General features: G+C 38.4%; 1 protein-coding gene across 1 annotated transcript in view; it reads right to left on the reverse strand.

Annotated features, from left to right (window-relative positions):
- Positions 1 to 12,845, reverse strand: part of C1H1orf87 (chromosome 1 C1orf87 homolog) — a 104,890-nt gene that overhangs the window by 1,464 nt on the left and 90,581 nt on the right. The window contains 2 exon segments of the mRNA XM_036857073.1: positions 6,382 to 6,589; positions 9,833 to 9,912. Of these exon segments, the coding sequence (XP_036712968.1) occupies positions 6,382 to 6,589; positions 9,833 to 9,912 (288 nt within the window).

Consider the following 12,845-nt stretch of genomic DNA (forward strand, 5'->3'; position numbering starts at 1 on the left):
TAAGCTCTGTTTGGATTTAAACGTGCAAGGACAGTTGAGCATGATGCTCCCCTCTGAACTGCTCTCTGATGAGTGATTTTAACAGCGGACTATAGACAGCTTGGGTCCTAATGTGATTTATTCCATTCAGTTCTATTCAGTTCAGTCCTGCCCTGTCCCTTCCCATCCCATCCCATCCCATCCCATCCCATCCCATCCCATCCCATCCCATCCCATCCCATCCCATCCCATCCCATCCCATCCCATCTCATCCCATTCCATCCCATCCCATCCCATCCCATCTCATTCCATACCATCCTATCCCATCTCACCCCATCCCATCCTATCCAATCCACTGTTTTTAAATTGTCTATTCTATTCAGGTTTATTTACTGTCTCTTTCTCCTATTAGAATGTTGGTCCTTTCCTCTGCAGAAATATCTTTCTTTGAGTTGGCCAATTGCATCTTTGCAATTTTCTGGATTGGGTGGAGGCTCTTGACCTGGTCTAGGTTGGATCCCTCAAGACATTTCCTCATACTCTACCTCTGGAAATATAAGTCATGGGCTTTGGAGTAAGTGTCTGACTGAGGAAGTTACTTTAATTTTCGAGCCTCAGTTTCCTTGACTCTAAAATAGGGATAATTAAATTGTTTGAAAATTAATAAAATAGTAAGTGCTTAAAACAGTGCCCAGAACTATTAAGCAGTCATTAATATAGGTATTTTTATAAGATAGTTATAGTTATATCATCATTACTTAAAATATATAAGAAAATATTTTAATTAGAAGAAATTATTTATATATATAATTTAGTTTATATTTTAATTAAAAATTAGAATTAATGTTAAAAAATGCATATAAGAATTACCACTGGTGTGGGGGGGGCCTTTTCTTCTATCTTCTAAGTTTTACCATTGGTAGAGGATTCACGCATCAGACAAAAGTCCATTGACTGAAATTTATCTCTGTCTAATTTGCTGTCATTAGGGGATGCCCAAGACAGCTGCATAAAATAACCTTACAATCCATCTTAGTGCTGGGAAGCTTGTCCTTGTCCCACCAGAACTAGAATGAAAGAAATAAGAACCTCTTTACCATCCACTTCATGTTCAGTTTACAAAGAACTTTTAAATCTCATTGGATCCTTTCTCAAATCTGGGAGGTATGTTTTATTATTATCAGTCCTATTTTATAGACGAGGAAACAGGCTTGGCGCATATAAGTGACTCAGCAATTGGTGAAGCCTGGACTTGAATATGGTTAAAAACACACAAAGAAACAAACCAACAAAGCAACAAACAAAATCTCATGATCTTTCTGGTATGTGATGGGAGATTGGTGTAGCGGGAAGTCCAATAGAACTGGGTTAGACTTATGCCTCAACTTCCCACCTGCTGATATTTTATCACTTTGAGTTTGGCTTTCTCCTCTGTAAACAAGGACATTAATCCCTTCAGCATGTGGTTGATGTGAGGATTTAGTGATGCAGTGTATGTTAAGTCCAGACCCATGTCCTTGAGGGCTCTCATTGCACTATGCCTCCTTGAACTCTAAAATATTTTCTATCTAGCCTTCAGTTCACTGGGAAAATTCCTAATCTACCAGTCACTCAAATATTTATCCCAACCACCCATCTTTCTTTAGAAAGCATGACCAGTTATTCATAGTCATTCCTTATTCTTTCTCATCAAGGATATTTTCTTGACAACCCCCATTAAAGAATAAGCTCAGAGTAGGTTCCCAGAAACGCTAATTTGATGATGGATGTTCTACCTTCACCCTGGATGAGGAATGCCCTGGCCTACATATTTCCTTGCACATAATAAAGAACACTGATTCATCATTGGGCAGAGTAGGGATGATCTGCTCAGTGTCTAGAGGAGGGCCATGGTGGTCTGCTAAATACTGTGGCTAATAAACCAACAAGATGACCTCAGTTAATCCTCTTTCCTCATTAAAGATAGTTATAGATGTTTCCAGATTTGGCTGACACATTCCTTGGCTATTGAAGAACTAATGAATTTCATAGAAACAGAGAAAACAGGCATAAATAGTGAAAAGGCCATGAGAAAGTCATTTCAAATCTGCCAGAATCTGCCCCAAAGTCAACAAAACTCCATTTTTCCCCAGAGCAGTTTAGAAGTATGAGAAAGGTCTCAGTCTTTGGGAGTCTCTTAGCAACTAAGTTTATGATCCATCATCCATCATCAAAACTCAGCATTTGTTTCTTTGGAAATGTCTTTTCTCTCTACCTGATTTTTGGTTTTGTTTTGTTTTTGTTTGTAACCCCATCAACACTCTCACAGTCTTGATATGTATACACAGACTCATGAAATAAAGGTTATTTCAGTAAACTTTTGATCTCCTTTTTTCCCAGTGTCTTCCCTAAATGATCCATTTCAGCTTTCCCTGTGTTCTCCTCTGGTTGAACCTTTGGTAGACACTGGGTAGAGAATTAAGCCTCATTCCAGCCTTCAGGATTCACAATAGGGTCTCAACTTCACTATCCAATCCAACATGACCGTCAGTCTTGTCTTTCTCACTCTCTTCCCCATCATACTCATTCTCACCTTCTAACCTTTGCAGAAGATGGTTTCACACTCAGAATGCCCTACCCAGCTATTCAAAGTCTACCTCTCCTCTGGGTTCAGCTCAAGTTCTCTCTTCCAAGAAGCCCACTCTGAGTACTCACTGAGCTTTTTTTTTATCTCTTCTGTCTTTTCTTTGGACTCTTTAAGTCTAGTTTGTGTCTTTAATTATAATACTTTATTCTGTCTTTAAAATTTTTCTTTTACTGGCTTTGAACTATTGGCAGCCTCTGTGTCTTACCTAAAAGTTGCTTGAGGCCAGAGACTATGTCTCATCCTTTCTGGTTTTCCTCCTGGTCCAGCCTCTAGCACAGGGCTGGGCTCATAACAAATGTTTAATAAATGAGTTTCTAATTCATCTAGATGAAATTTTATCTAAAATTTTCCTTTCCCCCTCTCTTTGGTATAGTTATTAGAAGTCCTTGGGTATTATACGGTATTCATACTTCATGTGGTCTAGAATTAACTTGCATTGGAAATTCAAAGCAAAATGAAACAAAAACATACAGAGAATGAAAAGGCATTAGTGCTGTTATATGATTACTTCTAGAAAGTACTAATGTGTACACTAACTTTTTTCATTGAGATGTAATTGATATATCACATTGTGTAAGTTTAAGGTATACAATGTGATGATTTGATACACATATATATTATGAAATGTTTACTGTAATAAGGTTAGTTAACAAATCCTTTACTTCCCATAATTACCATTTTGTTGTTGTTGTTATGGTGATTGCATTAAAGCTCTACTCATAATAACTTTCAAGTACACAACACAATATTGTTAACGAGAGTCACCACGCTGTATGTTAAATCCTTGGAATTTATCTTATAAGTGAAAGTTTCTACCCTTTGACCAACATTTCTACATATTTCCTGGCAACCACCATTTCTATGTGTTCCATATTTTTAGACTCCACATATAATGCTAAGTCTTCACGAACGACAGTATGTAGTTAAGTACAACAATTTCAGTGCATGTGTTTTTGTATGTGTTGCCTGTTTTCCATTTCACAGGTCTCTGACCTAGTTCTGAATTTCATTATCTCACTTAGGCATTGCAATAGCATCCTTTATCCTTTTTATGCTTTAAATTTCTCCTTCATTCTGCACATAGCCATCAAGGACCTTTCTGAAATACAACCTCACCATACCACTCTCCTGCTAAGAAACACAATGTGCTCACTATCTTTGAATTAAATCCAAGTTGCTTGGTCCATCTTCTAAGACCTTCCTAGATCTGATCCCATCCTATATTTTTACCTTTTTCATTTAATATTCTTCTTAATAGCCCTTGTATTCTATTCAAACCAAACTCCTTGTATTGAGCTTCATACATAATGCTTTGCTTGGCTAACTTGCATGTTTACCAGGAAGGTCCTTCTATTTCATTCCTTTGTATACAAACTGCACTTTCCTTTAATGATCAATTTCACACTAACATAACCTTATCACCTCACTAGGAAGGAATTCTCCTTTCTCTGAATGCCCACATAGCACCCTCTAATGGCATTTATCACCTTCTATTTTGGGTTTAGTTATTTATGTACATTCATTTATTTGTTTCCTAAAAAAAAGGTTGAACGGAATTGTGCAAGGTACTCAGGATAAAAAAGTATCTTAGTACTTAGATAGTACTAAGTCCCAAATAGAAAAATACAATATATCAAATATGATAATGGGTGTTAAAGAACTCTAAGAGGCCGGATAAAGGTTGGCCTAAATCTGTCTGGGGAAATCATGGGAGTCTCAGAGGATTAGAGCTTGAGTTCAAGCATAAAAGGTGTTTAGGCATTAATTAGCCAGGTGGACAGTGTGGGGAGTTGGCAGGAAGAGAGGAGAGGCAGACAGCTCAGGTAGAGGGCGTAGGGTTAGAAAAGGCACAGCCATGGGCTTCTCTGGTGACGCAGTGGTTAAGAATCCACCTGCCAATGCAGGGGACACGGGTTCGAGCCCTGGTCTGGGAAGATTCCACATGCCGCGGAGCAGCTAAGCCCGTGCGCTACAACTAATGAGCCTGTGCTCTAGAGCCCGCGAGCCACAACTACTGAGCCTGTGTGCCACAACTACTGAAGCCCACGCACCTAGAGCCCATGCTCCACAACAAGAGAAGCCACCGTAATGAGAAGCCTGCGCACCGCAACGAAGAGTATCCCCCGCTCGCCACAACTAGAGAAAACCCATGGCAGCAACGAAGACCCAATGCAGCCAAAAATAAATAAATAAATAACTAAATTTATTTTTTAAAAAAAGAAAAGGCACAGCCACAGGAGAAAGCAAGGCACATTTGAGGAAGGCAAGTTATTCATTATGATGGGGTAGGATATGCTGAGAGAATTACAATAGAAGCAGAAAATACTGGTCAGGTGGATAGGGACCAGCTTTTGCCTTGCTAAACAGTTTAGAGTTCAGCCTGTTAGCAGGCATGATGATGATTTCAATCAGGGGAATTACAAGGTTGGATTGTAGGTTAGACTCAGAGAAACTGTAAGCAACCTGGTGGGGGATTCATGTCTGATTCATCTTTGTGTTTCCTGATTGTGCTCAGCATAGGGCCAGGCACATGGTTTATGTACAAATTGTATTTGTTAAGAAGTGAAAGAAAGGGAGGTGTCCACTCTTTGACTGCAACACAAATGGAAAGGTGTATGACCGCTTCCATGTCCTGGCTATTGTAAATAGTGCTGCAATGAACATCGAGGTGTATGCATCCTTTTAAACTATGGTTTTCTTTGGATATATGTCCAGGAGTGGGATTGCAGGATCATATGGTAGCTCTATTTTTAGTTTTTTAAGGAACATCCATACAGTTTTCCATAGCAGCTGTACCAATTTACATTCCCACCAACAGTATAAGAGGGTTCCCTTTTCTCCACACCCTCTCCAGCATTTATTGTTTGTAGATTTTTTGATGATGGCCATGCTGACTGCTGTGAGGTGGAACCTCATTGTAGTTTTGATTTGCATTTCTCTAATAATTAGTGATGTTGAGCACCTTTTCATGTGTTTTTTGGCCATCTGTATGTCTTCTTTAGAGAAATGTCTATTTAGATCTTCTGCCCATTTTTGATTGAGTCTTTTTTTTTTGATATTAAGCTGCATGAGCTGTTTGTATATTTTGGAGATTAATCCCTAGTCGACTGCTTTGTTTGCAAATATTTTCTCCCATTCTGAGGGTCATCCTGAATGGACAAAGAAGATGTGGTACATATATACAATGGAATATTACTCAACCATAAAAAGGGATGAAATAATGCCATTTGCAGTGACATGGATGGACCTAGAGATTGTCATGCAGAGTGAAGTAAGTCAGAAAGAGAAACACAAATATCATATAATATTGCTTATATATGGAATCTAGAAAAATGGCACAGATGAACTTATTTGCAAGGCAGAAATAGAGTAACAGATATAGAAAACAAACTTATGGTTACTAAGGGGGGAAGAGGAGGTGGGATGAATTGGGAGATTGGGATTGACATATATACACTACTATATATAAAATAGATAACTAATGAGAACCTACAGTATAGCACAGGGAATTCTACTTGGTGCTCTGTGGTGACCTAAATGGGAAGGGAATCTAAAAAAGAGTATATATATATATATATATATATATATATATATATATATATATATATATATATATATATATATATATATGGCTAATTCACTTTGCTGTACAGCAGAAAGTAATACAACATTGTAAAGCAACTATACTCCAAGAAAAATTAATTTAAAAAAATTTGTGGAGCCCAGTGCAAAATGAAAAAAGATAAGACATATGAGCTGTAAGGTGCACACTTCACCTGTATTACTCAGATCACGCAGGTAGAGGACATTTTCTAGCCTCCTGAACCTGTCAATCCATGTCTCACATTCTTCAGACGTGTTTTTCATCATTGGACTGACAAAAGGCTGTGAGACTGGCCTGATCTTCAAAGTGCTCGGGAGATCTTTGGGGGCTGAAGTCTCAGCAGGAGGGTTTTCTGGCTGCAAATCCTTTTCTGGAGTTTTCTATCAAAACAACACAAACATTTCACTGGCAACATATTCATAACCCAGAGCTCCCCCAGTATCTTGGCCAACATGAGGCTACACAACTAGCAAGATTTATTGTAGGTCTGGCTTTGTAAAGCTGGAGGATGAGTTTCAAGTCCTCTGTACCATAGGACCATATCTGCCAAGTCTTGCTGGATATAGACTACTATGTTGAATATTTTCTTTTTTCTTTAAGAGAAGGATAAAATTGTGACTTTTATTCAGTTTGCATTTCTGATTTACACAAACAGAGGTTTTTGTAACTGACTGAGATTTTCATGATGTTCTACTCTGTTTTATACTAGTGGGATCCATAGGCAATGCTTATAATTTCTTGGTGGGAAAACCTCTGGATCATGAGTGTGAGATTTCTGACAAAAAGTGATTGAAACAATAGTGGTGTTATCTTTGGCTTGTGGGCTCACTGTAATGAAGCATAAGGCACCTCTAGTTCTGTCTGTCCTATTCATTTAACAAAGGAAGCTGAAGTCCAGAGTGGGGAAGTGACTTACTAAGATCATATAGTGAATGGTAGACACAAAACTAGATCGAGGGTATAGAGGTTATATCTAGCTCATCTTTGTATCCTAACCCCATGTCCAGTAAAAAATAGAGATCTTTTTAGAATAAAGAGACAAATGAGTGTCAGTAGAGCCATGTAAGACATTCTGTCACCTGTCACGTAGAGAGAGTGAGCATCTATTGTTTGATCTGCCCAACCCCAGTTTTCCAGGAATTGCCCCTCCTTTCAATCCATATGTCTGTAGAGAGAACCATCATGTGTCTAAGCACATAGTGCAGGACTGGGCATCTCATGCAAAATGTTCGATAAACACATTGTCCAGTGATTTTGGAACCATTTGTGAGAGTTAAAGCCAGAGATAGGAAAACAGAGATCATTCTGGATGAGAGGTAAGAAGAGAGAGATAGAGAAGATATGAAACTGACAGCAGAGAAGAGAGAAGATATAAGAAGTCATGATGATGGTCAAGGTTCAAGTCTTTGATTTTATTGTTATGTTTCTATCCTTGGGGAGATATATGTATATATATATGTATATATATATAGTATGCTCCTTCCTTATCCTTCTAATAATTTAAGTTTGTAGAGTTGTTTATGTTAATTGTAATTCAAATATTCTTAACTAATTTGTCATAGAATTAGGCTTTCCAATTTGTATACCATCTGTGCTTCTCCCAAATTTCAAATACCTGAATTTCTCCAATTTTGTACCTTGTCTCAAACCTCTCACATATAAGCTGTGGAGATCTCATTGCTCTAAAGAATAGTAATTTCAATAAGAGGCCAAGTTAACAAACATGGATTCAGCTGCTACTGGGGAATGTGAAGAATTGTCTTGTTTAAAATAATATAATGCTATACAAAACTGTACCCATACGGATGACTAGTGACCAGTACATTTTAAGAGATTAATATTTAAGAATTCTACTTTGATAAAGTCTATTTTGGGAGAAGCTGAAAGTTTTTATAAAGTAAATAGAATAGTGATTCTTATACTTTTTAGAGCTTTGGACCACTTTAGAAATACAATGAAAACTTTAGATAATCTACCCAGATAAATACACATTTGCATACAGTTTGGTGGATGATTTTAGAAAGTTCAAAGAGGTCCTTAGAGCTGAGAAACTGACTTTAAATAATTATATATTTCTTCAGATAGTTCAACACTCTCTTTGACCACTAAAGACAGGGAATGGGGGAATTTGTATGGGCCTGAATTAAGCTAAACCTAGGAAGTAAGTATGTAAGTAGATAACTAACTAACACACCCTATAGTGTTTTGGTCCCACTGTGTCAGGATGAAGTCCAGATTCCTTGCTTGGCCCATAAGACCATTCAAGTTCTTGTTCTTGCTTCTCTTCTTTCAATGTATACATCTTTTTCTCCAGCCACATAAAACCAGAAAAAAAAAATACAGCTGTTTGATGCCCTTATGCCTTATATATGCTGTTTCCTCTGTTGTAAAAGTCCTTCTTGCTACCTATGCCTTGATGCGTTAGGCTCCTACTCATCCTCCAAGGCCCAACTCATATTTCACTTCTTGGGGGAAGCCTTCCCTGACAGCCCCAGCCTAGGTGAGGGGCAATTCTTTGTAGCCCCTTTATCCATCATAGCACTTATTATGGGATAGTGTAATTGTCTGTTAGAGTATCTCTCCCATCCCCTAAAGATCTTGAGCCTGGGCCTGTGAGATAATCATTTATGTATCTTCAAGTTCTGGTTAGTGACTGTCACATAGTTGGTTCTCAAGATATGTTTACGGAATGAATAAGTGAATGAATAAATGAGTGATTTTCCTGGAACAATAGGAAAGTTGCTTTACCAAACTTCTGCTTCAAGTCCCCTTTCTAAAAAGTGGGACAACGAATGCTGCTTATACAGGAATATGAGAAAACTCGGTTATTGCAGAGAGGCAGTAAAATCCTCAAACAAGAGGCAAAATAAAAGAGCAAAGTATATATTTTTTATAATCTTATTCACAGCAGACTTAACACTCAAGGAGAAAAGCATTTGCTGTTGTTTCTTGCATGGCAAGAGGCTTGCCAAAATGGATACTATTTTCTAAAATATTTCAAAGTGTGAAGTGCATGAAGAGGCCTCCCGTCATCTGAAGATGAATTATGTTCTAATCCGGGCATTTAAAAACAACAACAACAGAGAAACTCAGGCTGTTTTTCAATTCTGTCTGCATCTTCTCCTGGTTAAGTGCTGGGAATATTAAAATGAATTTTAACTGCTTGCCAGATTTTCTTTTTTTTAAATCAAAGAGCCCATTACATTTTAAAATGTGATGTCTGGGGAAAAGGTCACCCTAAATTTCTGGAAGCTGGACTTAAGATGTTAAAATAGGTCTTGCAACCATCCTTTTGGCAGTTGGTGGACTGGTCACAGGCTCTGGAAGGACACCTGTCCACATGCTACAAGTTCAACTTTCAGGGGCCAATGGCAAGCCCATCACTGAGTGGTGGTAAGTGGTTTCTGCATGCATACCAGCTAGGAGAGAAACCAACCACACTCTAGGAGTTTGTCTGTATTCCTTCTCTGCTGGAGTAGAGTCTTGAAGTCAAAGATAGCCTGATATCAAGGCACTGGGTGGAAATCAAAAATTCAGAAGGGAGGGCCTCACCCAGCATCAGTGAATAGAAGGCGAAGGATTGGTGAAGCCCTTCCCCGAGGTCTGTATACCCAGCTGCATACCATATGTTCAGTTTTTCCTTGAGATATCTCATTAACTTCAGGATGCACTGGAGTAGCAGAGGTTTCCTTTCCTTTCTTTCCTGGATGAGAAAGAAAAAAATGGTTTTGGTTTGGTCTCTTCATTTTAACACATACACATATACACCCAGGCAAAGAAAATGTTGAGGCTCTGCTATGCGATTGGCATTGTAAATGGTGATGGGGTTACACGGATGGATAAGAACGATCTAGTTCCTGCCCTGATGAAGCTCACAAAGGGGAGGTAAATGCTAAATAATCACTCAAGATTATTATTTAATTACAAACTACCATAAACACAACACAGGAATATGTGAAAATAAATTTCTTTTGGGCTAGGGGTAGGAGTGGTGAAGGATCAGAGAAGGCTTCTTGGAGGAAGTGACACTTAAAGTGGGGACCTGAAGGATGAATAGGAGTTTCCAGGCAAAGGTGATGGTGGGCGTGTGCATAGAGCAGAGAGTTCCAGATAAGCAGAGACATCAGCCTGTAGAACTGTCCTGAATCAGGAGGGCTTTTACAGTTTGGGAAGTGGCAAGGGACCTCTTCCTGTGGTCCTGCCTCTTAGAGAAGCAGGCACTTCTGCCTCCCTTTCCACCCAAGTTTGCACTTGAAGGATCAGGTAAAACCTTTGTCTTCTCCCTTCCTTGTTCCTTTCAATGGTCAGAAGTCCTATATGGGAAGAGGTTTGAATGGCATCCCTAACCCAGGAGATTTTACTGTCCAGGTGCTAGCTGCTCAGGCTGCTGCCTTCATGAATAGAAGAAATTTCCTTAGGATGCAGGAAAGAGACATAAAGACCTTCAGTTTAAATCCTCTAAGGCTTATTGTGGGCATCATTAATTCATCACTCAGCACCTGCCATCAGACTTGGCAACATTCATTTACTGTATAAATCAGTATGACGACTACACAGCATAGACTTCTGGGAGCTTCAGCTTCAATATTTAATGTGTAATTCAAATATGCCATTAACAAATATATATTGTTTCTGAGTTGGGTGTTGCTATTTTAAATAAAATGGTTCAATCAATGAATTTTAAACGAAAGGTAGAGGGTGACAGTATAACACAGTGGTGGAGAATAGAGGCTCTGAAGTCAGATGCCTTGGGTTTGAGTCCTGGCTCCTTTCTCTCTTAGCTGCATGACCTAGGGCAAGGGACTTGTCCTCTTTGTGTCTCAGTTTCCATTTCTGTAAAACGGGGATAATGCCATCTATAGGTTATTGTGAGGATTAACTGAACTAGAAAATGTAAAGCAAATACTTGGAGCATGGCAAGTACTCAATAAATGTTAACTAATAGTGTTATCTATGTAAGGATGTTTATATAAATAAATTCACATATTGGATGAAAAAGCCTTTTCTTAGACTTTTAACATTGCACCTACAACTCATTATGAATCTTCTCCCGCAGTTTCTTGATGGAGAAGGCAATGTGATTTCATAATCTTCTCTGAAGTCCCAGCACCCAGCATTAGAATAAATACTCATTGCATGTTGGTTGACTAAATGGATGATCATGTGCCCTAATCTGAGGTTTGGAAAACAAAGTCACTGAATATTTAGTTCTGTGTCTCCCATTCCTTTTCAGGCCCTATGGGAGGAAGGATTTCTCTCTTTATCCTTCCATACCTAACCCAGACGCTATAGATGAACTTTGGTGTCAGATCTGAATGTTATAATCTGGCTGCTTCCCTTTACCAGCTGCAAGCTTTCAGATCCTAATTTTGTCAGTTGTGAAAAGGGAATGATAATAGCTTTCTGCAATAATATTGTGGAGATTTAAAAAAATTACCTAATAAAATGCCTAACACAGGGAAGATGCCCAATACAAGGTAGTATTATTTGTTATTGTGTTATTTTATGTGATCTTAAGCAATCTAGTTTCTCCAGAAAAGAGGACTTTACATTAATTATGATGTGCCAGGCATTTTTGTGGGCACTGTTCACATGCATTATCCCTTTTAGTATAAGATCTAGAACCTAGAGTTTGTCCTGGTCCAGTTTCTCTACTGTCTGCACTTCTAAAAGTTCTGTTAGAAGAAGATGCATGCTCGTCTCCCTGGTCTCTTTTAAACTTCCCTTTCTCCCTCCTAATGCCTATAAGCATATTTTAAAAGGTAATGGTTTGCACATGTGAAAATTGAGAAACCTGAGGCAGAGCTGATTTTTTTCCTCTCTAACACAGCAGGAAGGATAAATAATAACCATCTGTCTAGACTGCCAGTTGAAGACTTGTGCTGGGGGAAATAGGCCAAGCTGGCTTCTAGAGATTTCCAGGTATTGGAAGGACCAGGTTTTACAGGGCTTCCAGTGGATTCTGAGAGTTACACAGCCAGCCCTACCATCTCTGCCCCACCCCAACTAATGACTTGAAATCAGTGGTCTTCAGCACTGGCTGCTAAAATGCTCCCACCTGGGGAGCTTTAAAAATTACCAATGCCTAGGTGTCACACCAGACCAATTATATCAGAATCTCTAGGGATGAGAACCCTTTGGGACTTCTAAAAAATTCCCAGGTTATATTAAGTAAAGCCATAATAGATAACAACTGACTTAAAAAAATGAAATAATGCCATTTGCAGCAACATGGATGGACCCAGAGATGATCATACTAAGCGAAGTAAGTCAGGTAGAGAAAGACAAATATAATATGATATCACTTATATGTGGAATCTAAAAAAACGACACAAATGAACTTATTTATAAAACAGAAATAGACTCACAGACATAGAAAACAAACTTATGGCTACCAAAGGGGAAAGGGGCAAGGGGAAAGGGAGGAATAAATTGGTAATTAGGGATTAACAGATATACACTACTATATATAAAATAGATAAACAAGGATCTACTGTATAGCACAGGGAACTATATTCAATATCTTGTAATAACCTATAGTGTAAAGGAATTTGAAAAACATTATATATATATATATGAATAACTGAATTACTTTGCTGTATACTTGAAACATTGTAAATCAACTATACTTTCTAA

Source organism: Balaenoptera musculus, chromosome 1 (genome assembly GCF_009873245.2).
Source record: "Balaenoptera musculus isolate JJ_BM4_2016_0621 chromosome 1, mBalMus1.pri.v3, whole genome shotgun sequence".
Taxonomy (NCBI): domain Eukaryota; kingdom Metazoa; phylum Chordata; class Mammalia; order Artiodactyla; family Balaenopteridae; genus Balaenoptera; species Balaenoptera musculus.